Below are 25,439 nucleotides of genomic sequence, written 5' to 3' on the forward strand. Positions count from 1 at the left end.
GGCAAGAAGCCTAGTCCTTCTGGAGATGCTTCTTCCCATTGGTTGCGCCGGGGCCCACTGCCCCATCTGTGCATCTCAAAAATGATTGGCCTCCGCCACTGTCGTTTAAAAAGAAGCCAGTCTGATTCCCTGCTTTCCTACCGGAGGCGGTGACTATCCCAGGTGCGTCTCCGCCCCCTCACTCCCTATTGGCCGCGATCCCTGAAGCCTGCAGTTCACTTATGCAAATTTAGAGAACTCTCTGCTTCTATTTGTTGGGCAGGTTGAGGAGAACCGCGTTGGCCCCGAGTGGAGCCCGGATGTGTTGATCCATTTGCGGTGTTTTCTCAAGCTAAACCCCAATGTCAGTCATGCCGTGCAGAAGTCACAGAATGGGACGTCACCGAAAGCATCACGTCATCTGGCTGACCATTTCCTCGCGGTTTTCCCACTGTCTAAATCGTCATATAATCTGAATGGATGGGGTCCTCGCACGGGCTAGCTCCTGGGCGATGGCGTCACCCACTGCTCCTCCCTCTGCAGGAGGGCTTGTAGCGGGGGCGGGATTTGGAGTGTGGAAGGCACCGGCACCAGAAGCCTGGGACGGGCTTGCAGACCGGAAGTAGGGGAGAGGTGACGTTAGTGTGCTGGCGTGGCCTGGGCCATTTCCAAAGGGATCTTAAAGCGGCATTGTGGAACGCTTCCTAAGCACGGAGATGGGGGAGGGGGAAACCCGCCCCGTGTCCATTACCCATTTAAGAGTTCTCCTTTCCCCGCCCCCAGCACGGGTTAGGGGGTGGAGTCGAGGCCGGTTTTCCCGCGCTTTGTTGCCCCGCCCCCTGGAGGCGGGGGAAGGGGAGGGGATGCTAGGAAATTGAGTTACCTTGATACTCTAATCCGCAAGCGCTTGCAGAATTCGTCTGCAAGTCCAGCGTGCCAGCTTTCGCACACCCTAGCCAGCCGGCGAGCCTGCACATCCTGCCTTGCACACAGCCGCTGACAACCTGGATGTTGTTATTAAGGTGGTTCTGTTACCCTGTCCAGGACCCCTGGACCCCGGACACTCTGGCGCGCCCTGAGAGTTTTCGTGGGTAATAGCGACTGTATTGAGGTGTGAATCAGAACCTCTGGATGGGAATATTGGGGCCACCACTTATCACATGGTTCCATCGGGCAAGTCGTTCAACCTCCCCGAACCAGTTTTTTCATGGATAAAATTGGGATCATTATGCCCACCAGACATGATTGTGAGGATTTCAAGCGTTTAGAATGTAAAAGTGCTTTGTAAAGCGTTGGGGAAATGGGATTAGTGCTCCCCTTTCCGGCGCCGTCTTTCTCAAGGTTGCCTGCAATTGCTCCAGCGCACGGCGCCTCGTCCATCTCTGAACAACTAACTAGAATCGCATACTGGATGTAGCCAACCGGCATTCCATTCTCATCTCCTTCTCTGAGTCTTCCTGTATGGAGCCATAATTACTACTCATACACACGTATTATGTGTGGGACCTATTATGAGAATTTATGTATAGTAACTCATTTAATCGCTACCAAAACCCTGTGAGGGAAGTGCTATTATTAGCTCCATTTTACTGAGCAGGAAACTGGCACAGACAGGTTCGGTTAGGTGACTTGCCCAAGGTCGAAGGCAGTGGAGTTGAAATTCTTAGAGTGCAGACAGCTAAACACTTTTTCACATATTCCCTTGCCAGGAGGGTTCTGGATAGGTTTGTTCTTCAATTAGATACACTAATTGTATTTAAGAAATATTTTAGTTCAACTAATACTTCTTGAGCACCGTCTATAAGACACTGTTGTGGGCACTGGGGATACAGCAGTGAACAGAACAGACAAGAATCCCTGTCCTTGTGACACATACATTCCTGTGGACAAGACAATAAATATGATAAGTGAAAAATATACAGAACCATGTAAGAAATTGCCGAGGAGAAAAATAAAGCAGGCCTATCAAGCCGTGAAAAGACATGGAAGAACTTTAAATGCACATTGCTAAGTGAAAGAAGCTAATCTGAAAGGGCTATATACTGTATGATTCCAACTATGTGACATTCTGGAAAAGGCAAAACTATGGAAACAATAAAAAGGTAAGTATTTGCTAAGGTTTTGGATGGAGGGAGGGATGAACGGGTGGAGTATAGGGGATTTTTAGTGTAGTAAAACTATTCTTGGGACTTCCCTGGTGGCGCAGTGGTTAAGAATCCACCTGCCAATGCAGGGTACACGGGTTCCATCCCTGGTCCAGGAAGATCCCACATGCCACGGAGCAACTAAGCCCATGTGCCACAACTACTGGGCCTGCGCACCTAGAGCCCGTGGTCCGCAACAAGAGAAACCACTGCAATGAGAAGCCCGCGCACCACAATGAAGAGTAACCCCCGCTCATAACTAGAAAAAGCGCGCAGCAGCAAAAATCCAAGGCAGCCAAAAATAAATTATTAATTTAAAAAAAAACTCTTCTTTATGACACTGTAATAGTTGTTACATGACAGTATACATTTGTCAAAAGCCCTAGCGTAAGATATGGACTTTAGTTAATAATGTAACAATATTGATTCATTAATTGTAACAAATGTACCACTAATACAAGATGTTAATAACAGGAGAAACTAAGGGAAAGGAAGCATATGGAAACTCTCTGTAATTTCTGCTCAACTTTTCTATAACCTAAAACTGCTCTTAGAAATAAAGTCTATTAATTTTTTTTAAATGTGAAAAAGCAAAGCAGGGAAGGAGGACAAGACGTGTGAGGAGGGGTGCAATTTTAGACAGGGTAGACAGTGAAGGCCTTTCTGAGAAGGTGGCATTTAAATAAAGGCTGAAAAGTTGTGAATGAGCCATGCAGGTATCTGGGACAAGAACATACCAGGAAGAGGGAACAACTACAAGGTTTTGAGGTGGGAGCATTTTCCAGAGAGGTAAGGGGGTGGGAGGAGTGGATCAGATCATGGGATGCTTTGGGGGTTAATGGAAGGACTTTGGCTTTCTCTCAAAGTAAGATGGGAAGGTGACAAATGACATGGTGGCCTGACTTACCTTTTTTTTTTTAATAAATAAATAAATAAATAAATAAATTTATTTATTTATTTGTTTGTTTTTGGCTGTGTTGGGTCTTCGTTGCTTTGCACGGGCTCTCTCTAGTTGTGGCGAACAGAGGCTACTCTTCATTGTGGTGCGATGCGCAGGCTTCTCATTGCAGTGGCCTCTCCTGTTGCAGAGCACAGGCTCTAGGCATGTGGGCTCAGTAGTTGTGGCACACAGGCTCAGTAGTTGTGGCTCACAGGCTCCAGAGTGCAGGCTCAGTAGTTGTGTCGCACGGGCTTAGTTGCTCCGTGGCATGTGGGATCTTCCTGGACCAGGGATGGAACCCGTGTCCCCTGCATTGGCAGGTGGATTCTTAACCACTGCGCCACCAGGGAAGTCTCCTCACTTACCTTTTAAAAGGGTAGGATGTGGGGTACAAGAAAAAGAAACTCAAAAATTTGGGGCCTGAGGAAGTAGAAGAATGATGTTACCATTTCCTCAGCTGGGAAGACTGCAGGAGAAGCAGGTTCTGGGGTAAGTTCAGCAGCTCAACATATATATATATATATATATATACTTGAGAGATATAAATTTGAGTGTCATCAGCTTTTAGAAAGTATTTAAAATCTGGGTCTTTACACTAACAATGAAATATCAGAAGGAGAAAGTAAAAAAAAAATCCCTTTTAAAGTCACATCAAAAAAATAAAATACTTAAGAATAAACGTGACCAAGGAGGTGAAAGACTTATATGCTGAGAACCATAAAACATTAATAAAGGAAACTGAAGATGATTCAAAGAAATGGAAAGATATCCCATGCTCTTGATTGGAATAATTAATATTGTTAAAATGGCTATACTACCCAAAGCAATCTACAGATTTAATGCGATCCCTATCAAATTAAGCATGACATTTTTCACAGAACTAGAACAAACAATCCTAAAATGTATATGGAACCATAAAAGATCCAGAATTGCCAAAGCAATCCTGAGGAAAAAGAAAAGAGCTGGAGGCATAACCCTTCCAGATTTCAGACAATACTACAAAGTTACAGTAATCAAAACAGCATGGTATTGGCACAAAAACAGACATATATATCAATGGAACAGAATAGAGAGCCCAGCAATAAACCCACATACCTATGGTCAATTAATCTTCCACAAAGGAGGCAAGAGTATACAATATGCAACACCACCTTCTCTTCAGTAAGTGGTGTTGGGAAAGCTGGACAGCCGCATGTAAATCAATGAAGTTAGAACACACCCTCACACCATACACAAAAATAAACTCAAAATGGCTTAAAGACTTAAATATAAGACATGACACCATAAAAATCCTAGAAGAGAACAGAGGCAAACATTCTCTGTCATAAATCTTGCCAATGTTTTCTTAGGTCAGTCTCCTAAGGCAGTAGAAATAAAAGCAAAAATAAACAAATGGGACCTAATCAAACTTATGAGCTTTTGCACAGCAAAGGAAACCATAAACAAAATGAAAAGACAACCTACAGACTGGGAGAAAATATTTGCAAATGATGCAACTGACAAGGGTTTAATTTCCAAAATATACAAATAGCTCATACAACTCAATAACAAAAAAACAAACAACCCAATCCAAAAAATGGATGGAAGACCTAAATAGACATTTCTCCAAAGAAAACATACAGACGGCCAACAGGCACTTGAAAAGATGCTCAACATTGCTAATTACAGAAATACAAATCAAAGCTATAATGAGGTACCACCTCACACTGGTCAGAATAGCTGTCATTAAAAAGTCTACAGGGACTTCCCTGGTGGCACAGTGGATAAGATTCCACGCTCCCAATGCAGGGGGCCCAGGTTCGATCCCTGGTCAGGGGACTAGATCCCACATGCATGTCGCAACTAAGAATTCACATGCCACAACTAAGGAGCCCGCATGCCACAACTAAGGAGCCTGCCTGCCACAATGAAGGAGCCCATGTGCTGCAACTAAGGAGCTGGCGATTCATGACTAAGACCTGGTACAACCAAAATAAATAAATAAATAAATTTTTTAAAAATGTTTACAAATAACCGATGGAGAGGGTGCAAAAAAAAGGGAACCCTCCTACACTGTTGGTCGGAATGTAAATTGGTGCAGCCACTATGGAAAACAGTATGGAGGTTCCTCAAAAATCTAAAAATAGAGTTGCCATATGATCCAGCAATCTCACTTCCAGACATATATCCAGACAAAACTATAATTTGAAAAGATACATGCACTCCAGGGTTCATAGCAGCACTATTTAAAATAGCCAAGACATGGAAGCTACCTAAATGTCCATCAACAGATAAATGGATAAAGAAGATGTGATATTAAAAAAAAGATGTGGTGTATATATGTATATATATATATAAAATGAAATAATGCCATTTGCAGCAACACAGATGGACCTAGAGATTATCATACTAAGTGAAGTGCCAAAAAGAGAAAGACAAATACCATATGATATCACTTATATGTGGAATCTAAAATATGACAGAAATGAACTTATTTACAAAACAGAAACAGACTCACAGACATGGAAAACAAAGTTATTGTTACCAAAGGGGAAAGGGAGTGTGGGAGGGATAAATCTGGAGTTTGGGATTAGCAGATACAAACTATTATATACAAAGTAGATAAACAACAAGAATTTACTGTATAGCACAGGGAACCATATTCAGTATCCTGTAGTAAACCATAATGGAAAAGAATATGAAAAAGAATATATATATAATATAAATACTATATATGTATATAACTGAAGCACTTTGCTGTACACCAGAAACTAACACAACATTATAAATCAACCATACTTTAATAAAAAAATAAAATAAAATCTGGGTCAGAGTGGATGAGATTACCAAGGGAATGTAGAGAAAAAGTCCAAGGACTGAGCCATGGGGAACTCTAAAGTTTAAAGGTCAGGGAGGTGAACAGAATCAGTAAAGGAGACTGAGAAAGATCAAAGAGGAAGGAGGGAACCAGGAGAGGGTTGTGTCCTTGAAGTCAAATAAAGAATGTTTCAAGGAGGAGGAAAGAATAATGACCTGTCAGATGCCACTAGAAGATCAAATAAGATGAAGCCTGAGAACTGACCAATGAATTAAGCCAAATGGAGGTCATGGGTGATCATGATAAGAACAGATTAGGTGGATTGAGGGCAACAAAAACTTGCCTGTAGTGGGTTCAAAAGAATGGAGTAGGGGTTGCAAAAAATTTTTTTTAAAAAAGGAGACAGTGTCTATAGACAATTTTTTCAAAGGAGGGAAGGTGAGAATTGGGGTGGTAACTGGAGGAAAAAGACAGGAAGGACTATTTCAAGATGAAGAAATCGCAGTATGTTAGTACATTGTTAGAAAAGATCCTGTAGAGAGGAAAAACTGACATTGCAGTAAAGAGACAGAGAAAATTTCCCGGAGCCAAGTGCTTAAAAAGGTGAAGGGTGGGGTCTAGTTCACAAATAGAGGAACATAGTTAGTTCACCCATAATAAAGGACAGAAGGCAGAGTAAGTGGACATGGTGAGGAAGCTGTGGAAGGTCTCTCAGTATTGTCACAGCTGGTATTGTCACAGCTAAAGAAACAAGATCATCCCCTAAGAGCTCATGAGGATGATGAAGGAACTAGAGATCTGAGGAGAGAGAAGGTAGGAAATAGGCATTCAGGAGAGAGGAATGAACTGGGAGACGGAGCAGCCAGGGGGTTAGACGGCTCATTTACAAGGATATTGAAATCAAGAATTATAACAGGAGTTGTGTAGGAGAGAGTGACAGAGTGGGGTGAGGGCAGTAGATGGCTGCAACAAGGAGTGGCGGTGGGTGGTATAATCATGTGTGCGCGCGCATTCCTGGCCCCGCAAAGCTTCCCTCTTAGCTTTTCCCACACAATAGTTACTACTATTCTGCTTCTACCACCATTGACTTGTTTTGCCTGTTCTTGAACTTCTTATAAAAGAAATTGTAATATATAATTTTTGTGTATCTAGCTTCTTTCAACATTTTGTTTGTGAGATCTAATCATGTTATAGTATTAGTTTTTTTCTCTTTTTATTGCTATGTATTATTTCATTTTATGAATAAACCACAATTTATCCATTCTACTGTTGATTGTATCCAGTTTTTGGCTATAAAACTACTATGGGGACTTCCCCGGCGGTCCAGTGCTTAAGGCTCTGTGCTTCTACTGCAGGGGGTGCGGGTTCGATCCCTGGTCGGGGAAATAAGATCCCACAAGCCACGTGGCATGGTCAAAAACAACAAAAAAAAAAGTAAAAACTACTATGAACATTTTTGTATCTCTATTTTGATGGACAGGTGCACTAATTTTTCCTGAGTATATACTCAAGTATAGTGGGTCTAGATATGTATGTCTCCTTTGACTTAGTACCAGCTTTCCTAAGTATTCCAGTTTATACTCCCACCAGCAATTTATGAGTGTTCCAGTTGTCCTACAGTATCTTCACCAACACTTGGCATTGTCAATCCTTTTAGTTTTAGGTATTTGGGTGAGTATGTTGTGGTATTTCATTGTGGTTTTCATTTGTATTACCCTGATGAAAAATGATGTTAAGCACCTTTTCATAACTCTTATTGGCCATTTGTATCATCTCTTTTATAAAGTGCTTTGTCCAGGATTTTTTTTGTTGTTTTGTTGTTGTTGTTTGGCCTCACCTTGCAGGCATGCGAGATCTTAGTTCCCCAACCAGGGATTGACCCTGCACCCCCCTGCAGTGGAAGCTCAGAGTCTTAACCACTTCCCTGGACAAAGCCAGGGAAGTCCATTTTGTTTGTTTGTTTTTGTTTTATCTTGTTTTGCTTATTGATTTGTAGTTTTTTATATATTCTTGACACAAGTCCTTTGTTAAGAATGTTAATTCCAGATATTTTCTTCCAGTCTGTGGCTTGCCTTTCTGCTTTCTTAATGGTGTTTTTTGGTGAACATAAATTCTTAATTTTTTTGGTGTGGTGAAATTCACATAATATAAAATTAACATTTTAAAGTGAACGACTGAGTAACATTTAGCATATTCATATTGTTGTGTAACCACCACATCTATCTAGTTCCAAAACATTTTCATCACCCCAGAAGGACATGCCATACCCATTAAGCAGTTGTTCCCATTCCCCAGCCTCCCAGCCCTTGGCAACCACCAACCTCTGTTCTGTTTCTATAGATTTAACTATCTAGATATTTCATACAAATGGAATCTTACAATATATGACCTTTTAAGTCTGGCTTCTTTCACTTAGCAGAATGTTTTCCAAGTTCATCCAAGAAGTTCTTAATTTTGTTCTTGTTATTGTTGTCATTTTGGGCCATGCCTGGCAGGCATGGGAGATCTTAGCTTCCCGACCAGGGATTGACCCCGCGTCCCCTGCAGTGAAAGCGCAGAGTCCTAACCACTGCCAGGGAATTCCCAGAAGTTTTTAATTTTAATAAAGCTCAATTTATCAACCTTTCTCTTAAGGTTAGTGTTTTTCATGTCCTGGTTAAGGTCAAGAAACTTTTTTTCCCCAGAAGCCTTATTTGTTTTACTTTTTTTTTTTTTAATTTTTTTTTTTTTTTTTTTTTTTTTTAATTTTTGGCTGTGTTGGGTCTTCGTTTCTGTGCGAGGGCTTCCTCCAGTTGCGGCGAGTGGGGGCCACTCTTCATCGCGGTGCACAGGCCTCTCACTATCGCGGCCTCTCTTGTTGTGGAGCACAGGCTCCAGACGCGCAGGCTCAGTAGTTGTGGCTCACGGGCCTAGTTGCTCCTCGGCATGTGGGATCTTCCCAAACCAGGGCTTGAACCCGTGTCCCCTGCATTGGCAGGCAGATTCTCAACCACTGCGCCACCAGGGAAGCCCTGTTTTACTTTTCACATTTAGGTTTATGACCTATTGCTTTTTTGGTTTTTTGGTTTTTATTTTTTGTTTTCACATTTTTGGTTTTTATTGGAGTATAATTGCTTTGCAATGTTGTATTAGTTTCTGGTGTACAACAAAGTGAATCAGCTATATGTATACATATATCCCCATATCCCCTCCCTCTTGAACCTCCCTCCTACCCTCCCTATCCCACCCCTCTAGGTCGTCACAAAGCATTGAGTTGATATCCCTGTGTGATGTATTGTGAATTAATGTTTGAATATGGTGTGAGGTTAAGGATCAAAGTTCATTTTTCCCCCAAGTGCATATTCACCACTTATTGAAAAGACCAACCTCTCCCCCACTGAATTGCAATGGAGCAGTATTGTGTTCTTTTTCTTTTTAAATAAATGGTGTTTGGGGGGGGGTGCGGGGCCATGCCGTGCAGCTTGTGGGATCTTAGTTCCCCAACCAGGGATTGAACCCGTGTCCCCTGCAGTGGAAGTGCAAAGTCCTAACCACTGGACCACCAAGGAACTCCCAGTATTGTGTTCTTGAACTGGATAGTTCCAGTAACCTCCTGATAGCCTCCCAGTTTTCTGATTGTGGCAAAGATCAGCCTACCAGACTGGTTCTGCCATGTTCTGAGAATTATTCATGGAAGTCCAGAGTAGAGTCCCTCTCGTACAGCCCTTCTAACAACTTTGTAAACATCTAATTCAATAAATCCCTTTCTCCTTAAAATATCTAGACTGGATGTTGTTTATGGTACTGAACCCTGACCAATCAAGCCCTCACAGTTGTTTGTCCTCAGTGCTGTTGGTGGCATATATTATTGCCTGGAGCTTAAATTTATCTTATTTCCCCAGCAGCTGCCTTGTTAAAGGTAGATAGGACTGTGGCAACAAAGAAGGGAAAAGCTTTCCTGTGGTTTATTTTATTTATTTATTTTTGGCTGCGTTGGGTCTTCGTTGCTGCATGTGGGCTTTCTCTAGTTGCGGCGAGCAGGGGCTACTCTTCGTTGCGGTGCGCGGGCTTCTCATTGCAGCGGCTTCTTTTGTTGCAGAGCACAGGCTCTAGGTGCACAGGCTTCAGTAGTTGTGGCACGTGGGCTCGAGAGCGCAGGCTCAGTAGTTGTGGCGCACGGGCTTAGTTGCTCTGCAGCATGTGGGATCTTCCCAGACCAGGGCTTGAACCCGTGTCCCCTGCATTGGCAGGTGGATTCTTAACCACTGCGCCACCAGGGAAGCTCCTGTGGTTTATTTTAAATTGTTGCTACCTAAGGGAAAACCGAGGCTCTGAAACTACCATATGTGCGTGTACAGAGTCCAACAAAAGCCCCTTCAGCCCACTAGACAACACTCTCATTCAGGTAGGCTTACTCTTCAGAAACTAGAAGTCCTTACACCCCCAACTCTAACACTCCCTCTCCAATCCACAAGCTCTCCCTATGTGACTTCAGCCACAAACATTTATCACCTTGGCCTAACAACTCTGCATCACTCACTTAGATCTTCCACCTGAGTTCCAGAGCGCCACTGGAAATACCACAGACACATCCAAGGCCCCACAATGAGAACCAAATTCACTGCTTTATACCAAACATTCTCTTGTTCCTGGACTTGCATCTCAGGGAAACTTACCACCACTAACCTGCACACAGAAACCTGAGAGCTGTCTTTTACTCATCCCTCTTCCTTATCCCCTGTGATGACCAAGGCTTGTCCATTCCACCTCCTTAATATCTCTCAAATCCACGCGCCAAGCCCACGACCACAACCTTATTCCAGCCACCATCATATCTAGCCTGGTGGTTTGCAACAGTTTCCTCATTCTTGCCCCATCCCAAATGAAATTTTTTTCTATCAAACAAAGCTAATCATATTCAAATGCTTAAAACGCTTCACTCTCTCCAATTGCCTACATGATAAAGTCCAAACTCCTTGGCATGTATGAGGGTGAAATATAGACATTTTACATCAACAAAAACAGAGAGTTTACTACCAACATATCTTCACAATAAGAAATGTACAGGATTTTCTTCCGGAAGAATAAAAATTATCCCAGAAAGAAGATCTGCGAAGTAAGCATTTGTGAGAAAAAAAAATTAGTAAACTCATGAGTAAAGCTAAATCAACACTGCTTACATATGACGATAGTGATAATATCTGATTTACGTGGTTTAAAAACAAGACAGATTTTGGGGGTATAGAGGGTACATTGTATACACTCATTTATTTTTGTTCCTTTCTGAAATCTACTGAAATGACGATAAAGAGATTTTTTAAAAGACATAAGCTCCCAAAGACAAAGAGAATGGAAAAGACAACAGCAGTGTAATATCAGATGCTAAAAAAGCAGATGAATGTGTGTGACTGACTAGAGAGATCAAAGAGAACTGAATTCTAAGTCAGTGGGCAAAGCTGAAAAACAAACTGATTACACTGCAGATGCAGAACCCCCATGATTATCAGGAATCAGCAACGCCAGATACCTCTGAAGGGGATGGTAAATGTGGGATGAAAAACAGGAGAATTATTTGAAAATCTGTTTAAGGAAGGATGTATCCCTGGTCCACACAGCAATTTGACAGCTCATTCTCCACCATAACAGAAACCTGGAAGTTTATGCTCCAGAGAGGGCAGGAATATTATTCTAAAAACAGGAGGACTGAAAGAACATTTACATCCTATATTCTGAGAACCCCAGCCCTTTTCCCCAGCTCAGTACCCAGAACACTAGCAATCAGAACTATAGTCTCCAAGTAGGAGACTGGAATAGGTTTGCTTTGGAGAATCTGATCTAAGGATACTTACGCTGGGGGTTCCCCCAGGAAAAGACCTGGCCAGATCATCCTACAGAGAACCTTACAGCTAACAGCTCCCCAAAAAGGCTCAAAAATATTCTCCCACACACCCTGAGAAAGTAAAACGTACCTGTGACTGAGACAGTGCAATTCTGGCCTGCCATTCATCAAGCTGGGATAATAGACACAGAAAGCCAGTAAAGTTAACAAGAAACACTATTTTCCCCAAGCTATGCAGCAGTAAAATTCATAACAACCCCTTTCTGTGACTACTGCTTCCTTACTCACTGAAAAACTTTGTTCTCTAAAATCATAAACTATAAAAAAAATTGCTCTTTGAAAGCATATCAGTAAGAATGAATCATTCTTCTTTTGCCCGAAGGATCCAAGTCACATTGAGACAGAGAAGCAGCCTTGATTTACAGCCCAGGTGCAGAGCTTTAGACAAGGGGTTTCTGGACACAGTATTCTACAACAATGTTTACTTCATAGTCCAGACCTGATATTAACCTCTTCACACAGATCCCTATTTACTTTGAACCTCTAAGAACACTGCTTCATTTAAATTTCACCTAAGCTTCACCCTTGCCCCCAATCCTGCAGCACACATATCTTTTCCACTGTTTTGTGAGATCCTCACATTTCGCTTGGTCTGTGATCTCCCTCACTGCCACAGGCCAATAAGCCCATCCTGATCGTTGGCTGGTTGGGCTAGAACAACTCTCTCAAAGGAAACTGGAGGCTTTGGTCCACCAAAGCAAGAGTAAACCAAGAAGGAAGTCCAGTGGAATATGGGAAATAGGATGCAACACAGAGAAGAAGCCAGGAGAATCCCCAGGATGAGAGTGAAGGGGGATCACAGGAGAAAGTAAGATTGACTGATGCTTTCAGAGGAGATCCAGGCAGTTGGAGAAGAGTTTGGGGTCAATTAGTAATAGCTAGAGAACGAAAAGCATTTCAAGGAAGAGAAAGTATCATATTGACTCGTCTATGAATATCATTTGCATAGTCAAAATAATGTAAATTCTGAATAGTCCTTTAACAAAAATTGTTACATAATTATGTAACAATTATGGGAAAACAATTATGGGAAAATGGGGGAGGGAGGAGGAGGATTGAAACAGCTGAGTCCTTATCTTCCATTTTAGAAATCAGTGCATAATACTATTAAGTAAAAATTCAACTAGTCACTATATGTTATATAGAGACATGAAAAGAGATAATTAATAAAATAGCAGTTACAAGATTTGAAGGTGGTTGCTTCTAGGTAGGAGGAAATGGGGAGTGTGGGCCAGGAGGTGTTGTTTACAAGTATTATAACTGTTTAACTCCAAATTATGTGCATATATAACTAAAAACAAAAACAAAACTAAAATAGGAAAACATAGAACTAAAATCTTGAGCATAACTGCATATTGGTTGGAAGGGACTGATTAAAGTTATTCTAATGTTTTTGTTTTGATATATTAATTGATTTTTTTTTTTTTCCCACACAGTGCTGCATGCAGGATCTTAGTTCCCCAACCAGGGATTGAACCTGTGCACCCTGCAGTGGAAGCGCAGAATCCTAACCACTGGACAGCCAAGGAATTCCCTTAATTAATTTTGATTGTTAAATGTTCATGTTAAAATTTTTAATTTAAATATTAATGGAACCAGAGTGTGTAATTTCCAAACATGTAAGAAGAAAAAAAAGAATAAGGTGTGAAAAACCTCAAATAGTCCAAAAGAAGACAAGAAAGGGGAAAAATAAGAGAAAAATCTGGACAGATTAAAAGCACCAAATTTTTTTTGTAGAAATGAATCCAGTGATAACATAATCACAATCAATATAAATGGAGTAAATTCTCCAGTCAAAATACAGAGTTTGTTAGACTAAATAAAAATTAATATCCAGCTATATGTCGGTTACAAGAGATATAACTAAAACATAAGAAAAAAGGTTAAAAGTAAAAGAACAGAAAACATATATGTGCCAGACAAATACTAAACAAACAAAAAAAACCTTGTGTAGATATATTAATATTAGATAAAATAAAATTTATGACTAAAAGTATGAACTAGAGATAAAAAGACCTGCCACATTGATATGTTTTAATTCACCACGAAGACATAATTATAAACCTATATTTCTTTTTTTAAAAAAATATTTATTTATTTATTTGGTTGTGCCGGGTCTTAGTCACAGCACGTGGGCTCCTTAGTTGCGAACTCTTTATTTATTTATTTATTTATTTTTGGCTGTGTTGGGTCTTCGTTTCTGTACGTGGGCTTTCTCTAGTTATGGTGAGCGGGGGCCACGCTTCATCACAGTGTGCGGGCCTCTCACTGTCACAGCCTCTCTTGTTGCGGAGCACAAGCTCCAGACGCGCAGGCTCAGTAGTTGTGGCTCATGGGCCCAGTTGCTCCGCGGCATGTGGGATCTTCCCAGACCAGGGCTCGAACCCGTGTCCCCTGCATTAGCAGGCAGATTCTCAACCACTGCGCCACCAGGGAAGCCCAAAACCTATATTTCTTAATGATACAGCTTCAAATTTATAAAGAAAAACTGTCAGAACTCCCAGGAGAAATTGACAAATCCACTACAATTGTGGGAAATTTTATTTAACATGTTTCCCTCAGTTAATTGATGGATCAAGAAAAAAAAGTGTTTTTCAGTAAGGTTATAGGAGATTTGAACAACACAGGTAAAGGTTTGGCATATTGAACTTATCTAAAACCCTGCAGCCAATAATTGGGAGCACATATTCTTTTCTTGTACACATACAACATTTTTAACAGATTTATTGAGGTACAACTGACATACAATACGCTGCACATATTTAAAATGCACAGTATGATAAGTTTTGATACATCCATGAAACCATCACCACCATCAAGATAATGAACATACTCATCAACCCCAAAAGTTTACTCAGGCCTCTGTTATCTTGGGTGCCAGCATAACCCGCTTAAATATTACATATACCACCTCTTGCAGCTAATTGTGACCATGTGACTACTTTCTAACTATGTATGTAAACATAAAAAAGATGTGAGTAGCGTTTGCTGGATGGATCTTTCAGAAAACTCCTTGAAGGAAGGTCAGACATCTGGCATATACTCTCTTTAATTCTTTAGTCCTTTTTTCCCATCTCCCCTCTTTCTGTTTCCTGTCTAGAGCGATGACTGAAGGATCTTGTGATTTGGAGGCACACTGAGGATGGAAGCCACAGGCTAAGGACTGTAGAGAGACAGTTACAGGGAGTCTGAGAACCTGATGAATCCCTGGGGACACTACGTCAGCCCTGAGCTGTCTACACCCAGACTTTATCACCTGTCAGGGAAAACTAACTTCCATCTAGTTTAAGTCTCTGCTATTTCCAGTCTCTGTAACAGACATAAATGCAATCCAAGTTGATACATAGTTGGTACTAGAAGTGGGGTAGTGCCTTAACAGTATCTAGAATGTGGCATTAGCTTAGGGGAAGTTTGTTGGGCAAGTGTGTAGGGAGGATCCACTCCTTTGCAGCCTGGAAAGCTGGCAACCCTCAGTATTTGCAAACCACTTGGTCAAATGGTTGCTCATTGTATCTTAGAAAGCCATTAAGAAGGGCTTCCCTGGTAGCACAGTGGTTAAGAATCCGACTGCCACTGCAGGGGACACAGGTTCAAATGGAAGCAGTTCAGAATGGTAGCTGCTAAATAGTCACCCCGCCAGGATCTAACACTGTGGACCCAACCCTTTCTCAAGCACCTTCTGTTAAGAGGTCTGTGCCTACCCAGTGCAAGACTCCCAGCAAAGACCAGATTAACAATGTTATCTTCCCCTTCAAACCCTGGGGAGTAATTAGGGAAGATGGTCAGAGCACAGAAACCAACATGCAGAATATGAGTTTTTAGGGCTAATACGATGTGTAAGATCTTTGGCCATAGTAACTCATGCTTAAGAATTGACTGGAAGCTTACTAATTATTTTAGGAAGCTATGTTAACAAAAGCACACACACAAAACCCATATCTGGCCTGCAACAGCTATGGCTGTAAGCTAAAACATCCTGAACCTCCTACACAGAAGTGGCTCCCTCTAGAGGTGCTGCCAAAGCTGTGTAGCCCTTAAAGAGGGTGTCACCCACAGGGGCCTGTTCAGATGGGCCATGAGGGATCATGGACAAGAAACAACCTCCCTGAGGACAGAGCAAGGGACCATGGGAAACTGAGGATTTTCCCAGGGGGCAGAACCAGGGGAAGCCAGATAGACCAACCAAGGAACTTACTCCTGTGTTGGGGCAAGTGGTCCTTGACCCCCAGATCTGATATACACTGTTGTTCTGGTTATCTATTGCCACCTCAAATTTTAGTGGATTAAAATAACAATTATTTGTTGGGACCTAATCAAACTTACAAGCTTTTGCACAGCAAAGGAAACCATTAAAAAAAAAAAAAAAAGACAACCTACAGAATGGGAGAGAATATTTGCAAATGATGCGACGAACAAGGGCTTAATCTCCAAAATATACAAACAGCTTATATAACTCAACAAAAAAAAACCAAATAACCGGGGCTTCCCTGGTGGCACAGTGGTTGGGAGTCCACCTGCCAAAGCAGGGGACACAGGTTCGAGCCCTGGTCCAGGAGGATCCCACATGCCCCAGAGCAGCTAGGCCCGTGCGCCACAACTACTGGGGCCCGAGTGCCTGGAGCCCATGCTCTGCAACAAGAGAAGCCACCACAATGAGAAGCCCACGCACCACAACGAAGAGTAGCCCCTGCTCGAGGCAGCTAGAGAAAGCCAGCACGCAGCAACAAAGACCAAATGCAGCCAAAAATAAAATAAATAAAACAAACAAACAACCCAATTGAAAAATGGGCAGAAGATCTTAATAGACATTTCTCCAAAGAAGACATACAGATGGCCAGTAGGCACATGAAACGATGCTCAACATCACTAATTATTAGAGAAATGCAAATCAGAGCTACAATGAGGTACCACCTCACACCAGTAAGAATGGCCATCATTAAAAAGCCTACAAGGGACTTCCCTGGTGGCTCAGTGGTTAAGAATCTGCCTGCCAATGCAAGGGACACGGGTTCGAGCCCTGGTCCGGGAAGATCCCACATGCCATGGAGCAACTAAGCCCGTGCACCACAACTACTGAGCCTGTGCTCTAGAGCCCGGGAGCCACAACTACTGAGCCCATGTGCCACAACTACTGAAGCCCGTGCACCTAGAGCTCGTGCTCTGCAACAAGAGAAGCCACCACCATGAGAAGCTCTCACACCGCAACAAAGAGTAGCCCCCGCTTGCTGCAACTACAGAAAGCCTGCATGCAGCAACGAAGACCCAACACAGCCAAAAATAAATAAATTAAATAAATAAAAAGTCTACAGATAACAAATACTGGAGAGGGTGTGGAGAAAAGGGAACCTTCCTACACTGTTGGTGGAAATGTAACTTGGTGCAGCCATTATGGAAAACAGTATGGAGGTTCCTCAGAAAACTAAAAATAGAATTACCATATGATCCAGCAATCCCACCCCTGGGCATATACCTGAACAAGACTTTAATTCAAAAAGATACATGCACCCCTATGATGATAGCAGCATTATTCACAATAGCCAAGACATGGAAACAACCTAAATGTCCACCGACAGAGGAATGGATAAAGAAGATGTGGTTCATATATACAATGAAATACTCCTCAGCCATAAGAAAGAACAAAATAATGCCATTTGCAGCAACATGGATACAACTAAAGATTATCATACTAAGTGAAGTAAGTCAGAAAGTGAAAGACAAATACCATATCATATCACTTACATGTGGAATCTAATATACGGCACAAATGAACCTATCTATAAAACAGGAACAGACTCACAGACATAGAGATCAGACTTGTTGTTGCCAAGGTGGGGAGGGAGAGAGGGAGAGGGATGGGCTGGGAATTTGGGATTAGTAGATGCAAACTATTACATTTTTTAAATTTTTATTTAATTAATTAATTTTTTTATTTTTGGCTGCGTTGGGTCTTCCTTGCTGCGCGCGGGCTTTCTCTAGTTGTGGCGAGCAGGGGCTACTCTTCATTGTGGAGCACGGGCTCTAGGTGCACAGGCTTCAGTAGTTGTGGCACACGGGCTCAGTAGTTGTGGCACATGGGCTCAGTAGTTGTGGCTCGCAGGCTTTAGAGAACAGGCTCAGTAGCTGTTGCACACGGGCTTAGTTGCTCCACAGCATGTGGAATCTCCCCAGACCAGGGCTCGAACCCGTGTCCCCTGCATTGGCAGGGGGATTCTTAACCACTGCACCACCAGGGAAGCTCACAAACTATTACATTTAGAATGGATAAACAACAAGGTCCTACTGTACAGTACAGGGAACTATATCCAATCTCCTGGGATAAACCATAATGGAAAAGGATATTTAAAAAAAGAATGTCTATATGTATAAAACTGAGTCACTTTGCTGTTCAGCAGAGACTGGCACAACATTGTAAACCAACTATACTTCAATTTTTTAAAATAACAATTATTTGTTATCCCCACAGTTCCTTTGGCTCCAGAGGGCTTCGTTGGGCACTCTGGCTCAGGGTATCTCATGTGATTATAGTTACACAGCTGAAGCTGGAGCAGCTAGGGGCTGACTGGGCATCTCACTTTCTTCATATATTCTCGGAGCTTCTCAGTGGCTCTCTGTGTAGGCAAATTTGGGTTTCCTCACAAGATGGTGGCCTCAGGCCAGTTGGAATGCTAACTTAGGGGGTCCCAGCATAAGTGTTCCAGCAAATGAGGCAGAAGCTGCATTGCCTTTCAGGACGTAGCCTCAGAGGCTATAGAGCATTACTTCCTCTATGCTTTACTGGTCAAGCAGCCACTGGCACATCCAGGTTCAAGGGATGAGAACATACACAAGCCACTCAATGGTCAATAGATTAGTGACTAGTGACTGCTGGGTGTTTCCTAGGCTTTCCTTTTCTGAATGAGAGTTTTGCTTGTGGTTGACTTTTCCTGTTCCACCATTGTATATCAGGTGTGTTGGGGGCTGACAATTTGTCTTTGGTTTATAGTTTACTGGACCACAAAGAGCCACGTGAGGAACTGATAGATTTTGAGTAGCTGAAGGGATGTACTGCTGCACAGTTTGGTAGTTATCTATCTAAACTCCATTCTCCTCTTCTTCCTCAATAAAACAATTCTTATATTTCCCACATTCCCTTGCATCTGAGTGGTCATGTGAGAAAATTCTGGCCAATGAGATGTCAGCCAAAGTTGTTGGATGAAACATCCAAGAAGGCTTTTTAAAAGGGGGCAAAAAAGCTGATATTGATCCTCTTCTGCCCTTTCCCCTTTCCTCCTGATTTCTGTCTGGAATGCAGATATGAAAGCTAGAGCTCTGTTCAGTCACCTTGGACCATGAGTTAACCTTAAGAATGAAAACCACAGGGCTTCCCTGGTGGCGCAGTGGTTGAGAGTCTGCCTGCCGATGCAGGGGACACGGGTTCGAGCCCTGGTCTGGGAAGATCCCACATGCCACGGAGCAACTAGGCCCGTGAGCCACAACTACTGAGCCTGCGCATCTGGAGCCTGTGCACCGCAACAAGAGGGGCCGCGACAGTGAGAGGCACGCACACCGCGATGAAGAGTGGCCCCCGCTCGCCGCAACTAGAGAAAGCCCTCGCACAGAAACGAAGACCCAACACAGCCAAAAAAATAATGATAATAAATAAATTAATAAAAAAAAGTTTTAAAAAAACAAACAAAAAAAAAGAATGAAAACCACAGTCTGAGAATGGTGATACAGAGAGATAGAATGGTGATAGAGATAGAGATAAAGAGGTAGAGAATGGTGATAGAGATAGATGGGCTCTGTTGATGATGGAGCTACTGTGAACCACTTACCCATGGACATTTTTTACACAAGAGAAAAATAAAACTCCAGTCTTATTTCTGGTCTCCATTATTAGCAGCTAAATGCAGTTTCTACCTTAGACAGTATGTCTTCCTCACTTGATTATCCAAAGCAGGGGCTCCTTTGGTTTCACTCATTATTTTTATTCCCTGAAACTTACATAGAATCTGGCACAGAGTAGGCACTCAATAAATGCTGATTGAATGAATGCCTAGCATTTTAAGTTATAGCTGATTTATTTAACTGTCTGGGTTTGATAAGGTGCAAAGAATCTCCCCCCACCCTATCCTGCCATCAACTGCTGCCTTCAACCCTGCTCTGTCAGCAGCCTTCCCCACACTGGAACACATTTCTCAAGTACACCTCATGGTTTTCTTGTCATTTTCATGGAATACAAGTCTTGAACAGTCCAGTTTTAAAATTTCAATCTTATATTCAATTCCCAGGTCACACACCCCCAGCTCAGGTTGGACCCACAGCCCAGAGACCTGAAATGGCAAAGGATGGGGGGTACCTTTATCTTCGCTCTTCTTCCACCCTCCCTCCACTTCCTGCCTCTGGCTTCTAGAGGGCTGGAATGGTGGGAGAAAGGAAAAAGGGTAATTTTATACGACCAAGGCTGTTAGAATCTTCTGTATGACAGGTGCCTAAGTTCTGGCTTTCTCTTGGGGGGTGGTATTTGAGGAGACTCACGGGGCCTCCACACTGCATAGTCCTTGATGTCTGCAGTGCATCTTCAACTGACATCTTGCACAGTACCCTGAGCTTCTAGCCCACAGTACCTTGCCATTAGAGTCTTCTTGCCCTGCAGGGGTCTCTCTTGGACAGGGTCCGATCTAGATGGTTAAAGCCCAGGTACTTTCTATGATGTCCTCTTGGCCCATGAGAAACTCCCACATCCTTCCCATGCCAGGTGCTGGAAGTACAGGCTACTCTTGAGCACTGCTGTTCCAGGGCCAGGCTCCTGTCAATCTCTAATATGCCCCATTCACCAAACTATCAGCATATACTCATCTCTATGTTCATATGCATCTCCCAAATGCCAGTAAACTCATGTCAGTTTTTCCAAAACTCTCTCACAGTGCTTTGCTTAAGCTCTGTAGCAGCACTAGGACAATAATTCCATTACACAAGAATCATCCAGCCAAGGACTGAGTTTCCTGCAAGCACCTGCAATCTCTTGGTACTCTCCTTACTTGGTCTGTAGCCTCTGCTCACCTACCTAAGAATGAGGAAGGGGAAATAACAATGCATTACAGAACAGACCAAAAACCTTATCTCCGTAACTCTCCATTCCCTTGTCAATATTCTCATTTATAGAGCTGAAGATGATGATAAGGGACCATCATTGTTAGAGGAGTTGTTCTCTTTTGTCTGTCCAGTAAAGTCTTTCTCTACAATGTGGAGTACCTACATGCTCTTCTCTCCTTGAGGACTCAGCTCAAACTCTAAGACAACGAGAAAAATCTCTTTGAACATCATGTTACGCATGCACTACGACTAATTTTTACAACCACGTCATGAGTTAGAGAAAAAAGGTAATTAAGACTTAAGGAGGTAGGAACTTCTGGTTAAACATGGTGGATTGAGCACACACATTTACCTCTGCTTCATCCAGAAACCACATCAAAATGAGAGTAAGGAAATTTAAAAACATAAAGGAGAAGATGACAGATGTAATTTTGAAAAATGGAAAGTCATATGCGTAAAGTTTTAAATCCTTAAGTTTGAATATTTTCCATTCTACTCATGAGGTAGGGAGTGGAAAACCAAACAGGAATAAAATAATTGGAGTCTTAGAACTTGTAAAGACTTTAAAGATTAAAAGTTCTTTGTCCTCTGGAAGCAGGGGCAAGGGGACTGAAAATTCCTTTTTGGGGATAATGATTGGCCCAGGAGACAAAGTTTACAGGAGCTAGAAGACTGATCTCTCCCTCACCCACCACACAGTGAGTCACCCCCAGCTGACCATCTCTGGCACCTCCACGGGGCTTCCAGTCAGCTCTTTTGGACCTCATGCTTAAGTTGGAACAGACAGCCAAGGCTCGCCGGAGAGTTGAAGGCAGCCTCAAACATAAAAGTCAGAAGCCAAAAGAAAAAGAACCTGGAGGGTAATGAAGGGACCAGAAGAAAATGTCCAAAAAACTGCAATTAATATCTTCAGAAATCAAGAGAAAATATTGCACCCATGATAAAAGAAAGGATGCTATTTTTAAAAGGAACATTCAGAAAATAATAAAGACTTGCGCTCGCTTTGGCAGCACATATACTAAAGTTGGAACGGTACAGAGAAGATTAGCATGGCCCCTGCACAAGGATGACACGTAAATTCGTGAAGTGTTCCAAATTTTTTTTTTTTAAAGGAAGAGAAAGTGAGGCAAGCGGACCCAAGGCCTGGGGTTGGCTGATGGTATGGAGTAGTTGCCATTTCTCACTAGCTGATGGCATTTTATTTTATTTTATTAATTTATTTATTTATTTTATTAATTAATTATTTTTTAAATAATTTTAAATAATTTATTTAAAAAATATTATTTAAATAAATTTATTTAAAAAATATAAAATATTTAAAAAATATAAAATATAAAAAATTTATTTAAAAAATATTATTAAATAAATTTAAATAAATTTAAATAATTAAATAATTATTTATTAATTAATTTATTTATTTTATTTTATTTATTTATTTATTTATTTATTTTTTTGGCTGCGTTTGGTCTTCGTTGCTGTGCGTGGGCTTTCTCTAGTTGCGGCGAGTGGGGGTTACTCTTCCTTGTGGTGCGTGGGCTTCTCACTGCAGTGGCTTCTCTTGTTGCGGAGCACAGGCTCTAGGCACATGGGCTTCAGTAGTTGTGGCACGTGGGCTCAGTAGTTGTGGTGCACGGGCTTAGTTGCTCCGCGGCATATGGGATCTTCCGGAACCAGGGATCAAACCTGTGTCCCCTTCATTGGCGGGCGGATTCTTAACCACTGCACCACCAGGGAAGTCCCTGTTCCATATTTTTTGTATAACTGATTCACTTTGCTGTACACCTGAAACTAATACAACTCTTAAATCAACTATACTCCAATAAAAATTTTTTAAAAAAGAAAATAATAAAGACTTCTTGGAAATTAAAAATAAGAAGTGAGAAACTTCCCTGGCAGTCCAGTGGTTAACACTCCACCCTTCCACTGCAGGGGGCATGGGTTCGATACCTGGTCAGGGAACTAAGATCCCATATGTCCGTCCAGCCAAAAATAAATAATTAATTAAATAAATAAAAATAAAAATATGGAAGTAGAGGGAATTCCCTGGCGGTCCAGTGGTTAAGACGCGGCACTTTCACTGCCGTGGGCTGAGTTCGATCCCTGATCAAGTAACTAAGATTCCCGCAAGCTGCACGGCATGGGCGAAAAGAACGAAGGAAAAAAATGGAAGTAGAAGTTAGTAATTTAATAAAAAAGATTCTAAGATAAAGTTGAAGAAATATCCTGGAGAGTAGAATAAAAATACAAAGAAATAGAAAATATGAAATAAATGTAAGAAAATAAGAGGTTCAGTCTAGGAGACAGAATATCTGGGTAAAAGGAGTTTTAGAAAGAGAGAAGAAATAAAATAGTCAGTGGGAAAATTATTAAAGAAATAATTCAATAACAATTTCCTGCACTGAAGGACATGAGTTTCCAGATTGAAAGGGCCCATTAAATGCCCAGCACATTAAAATTAAAAAAACAAAGAAACAAAAATTTTAAAAAATCAAACACCCAAGGGATTTTCATCATGGAATTTTAGAGTAAATATTAAGAGCAACTTCTAAAGTTTTCCAGAGAGAAAATCAGGTTGCATACAAAAGATACTCAGTTGCACATCCAGAATGGCATTGGATTTAATAATACTCCTAATGAGGGCGGGCGGCGTGGCCGGGTCAGGTGGCGACGATGACGCGCCTGCGCAGAGACGGCAGTACGACTGGGGTTGACTCCGGGGGCGCGGGGAGGAGAAACATGAGGCTGAGCTGGGTCCTGACAGTATTGTCCATCTGCCTGAGTGCCCTGGTCACGGCCGCCGGGGCCGAGGGCAAACGGAAGCTGCAGATCGGAGTCAAGAAACGGGTAGACCACTGTCCCATCAAATCACGCAAAGGGGACGTCCTGCACATGCACTACACGGGTAAGCTGGAAGATGGAACAGAGTTTGACAGCAGCCTGCCCCAGAACCAGCCCTTTGTCTTCTCCCTGGGCACGGGCCAGGTCATCAAAGGCTGGGACCAGGAGCTCCTAGGGATGTGTGAGGGGGAAAAGCGGAAGCTGGTGATCCCATCAGAGCTAGGGTATGGAGAGCGGGGAGCTCCCCCAAAGATTCCAGGCGGTGCAACCTTGGTGTTCGAGGTGGAGCTGCTCAAAATCGAGCGACGTTCAGAACTGTAGCCAAACTGGGGAGGGGTGGTGGAGAGGCCCCCATCAGGGACCAGACTGTTTAAAGAAAGAAAAAAACTTTAAAGCCCCCCCCCAAAAATAATAATAATAATAATAGTAATACTCCTAAAAACTAGAAAACAAGGGACAATGCCCTCAAAATTCTAAACAAACATTATTTTTAATCTAAAATTGTATACTCCGCCAAGATGTTTTCAGGCATGCAAAGACAGGAAATTTGCTTTCTGGGCTCCCTTCCTCAGGAAGCTAGTGGATGATGAATTACACTAACACAGAGCATGAAACCAGGGAAAATCAGAACATGGTATCTAGGAGACAGAGGATCCACACAGAAGAGAAACAAAGGGATTCCCTGGATGATGGTGTAGGGAAGAGCCAGGACAACTTTGCAGCAGGCCTCATGCAACCAGCCAGATTGGAACAGAAGGCCATCACATGAGGTCATCAGGCTACCTACTTTGTTTGACAAATTTGAGAGGTTTACACTTCTAATAGAGGAAATGAAAATGAAACAAAGAAACAAAAGAGCCCAAGGCAATTATAAATTCTGGGAAAAACGAAACTGTGCATAAGAGTCAAATTTAATAGTGGCTTAATAGTGAATAGAGTTTACATAGTCATAATTATACAAACAGTAAATACCAATTTACCCAAAAATCATTGTCTACTATTGGAAGAGGGGATGAGTGTTGCATGTGGAGTAAAGAGCTAAATCCCAATCTTCTATCGTAAAAAGTGTACTAAGTGAACTAAGGGTTTTATTGATTTTATTACCAAAATTTACAAAGCAACATTTCCTAAAAGCAGTAGGTTGGAGAGGTTTACTTTGTTTCTGATGAGCTATATAGGTTTAGGTTTTTTTTCTCAAAAAACTGCAGATGGGCTTCCCTAGCGGTCCAGTGGTTAAGACTCTGCCCTTCCAATGCAGGGGGCACGTGTTCAAATCCTGTTTGGGGAACTAAGATCCCACATGCTGTAGCAGCATGGCCAAAAGAATTAAATAAATAAATAAATAAAATGCGCAAAAAATGCTGAAATTTCCTACATCTATTATAGAATTTCATGGAGGTCTCTCTCTATATACATTAAAAGCAGCTATTAGAATTGTATAGGGAATTCCCTGGCGGTCCAGTGGTTAGGACTCCACACTTTCACTGCCAAGGGCACGGGTTCAATTCCTGGTCAGGAAAATAAGATCCAGGAAGCCTCGCAGCCAAAAAAAAAAGGAAGTGTATAAATTGTCATTCATCTCTCACACAATATGAAAACAGTGTTATCTCTGAAACAGCCTAAGTCGGTTTTACTTGTGATGGTGATTAAAAATGCAGATTAATTACCCCACCCAAGATGTACTGAACCAGTATATCTCTGAGAACCAGAAGTGACATATGACTGCATCTCCCAATGATTGTTAGGTGTCCTAATGGAATCTATTAGAAAAACACATTTTGGATTACT

At 42.0% G+C, this 25,439-nt stretch overlaps 1 protein-coding gene and 1 non-coding gene across 2 annotated transcripts; both read left to right on the plus strand.

Moving 5' to 3' along the window:
* Positions 1-21,807: 21,807 nt before the first annotated feature.
* Positions 21,808-21,914, plus strand: LOC133089349 (U6 spliceosomal RNA). Its single transcript, XR_009700711.1, has one exon. It is a non-coding gene; the product is annotated as a U6 spliceosomal RNA (small nuclear RNA).
* A 1,544-nt stretch (positions 21,915-23,458) lies between these two features.
* LOC133088197 (peptidyl-prolyl cis-trans isomerase FKBP2-like) lies at positions 23,459-24,049 on the plus strand. Its single transcript, XM_061186026.1, has one exon. The coding sequence runs from the start codon at positions 23,484-23,486 to the stop codon at positions 23,970-23,972; it is 489 nt and encodes a 162-aa protein (XP_061042009.1). The 5' UTR covers positions 23,459-23,483; the 3' UTR covers positions 23,973-24,049.
* Positions 24,050-25,439: the final 1,390 nt, after the last annotated feature.

This window comes from Eubalaena glacialis, chromosome 3, assembly GCF_028564815.1.
Source record: "Eubalaena glacialis isolate mEubGla1 chromosome 3, mEubGla1.1.hap2.+ XY, whole genome shotgun sequence".
NCBI classification, from domain to species: Eukaryota; Metazoa; Chordata; class Mammalia; order Artiodactyla; family Balaenidae; genus Eubalaena; species Eubalaena glacialis.

Excerpts from the sequence above, each read along its gene's own strand:
- LOC133088197 (XM_061186026.1), top strand. The coding sequence starts at position 23,484 with ATGACGCGCCTGCGCAGAGACGGCAGTACGACTGGGGTTGACTCCGGG.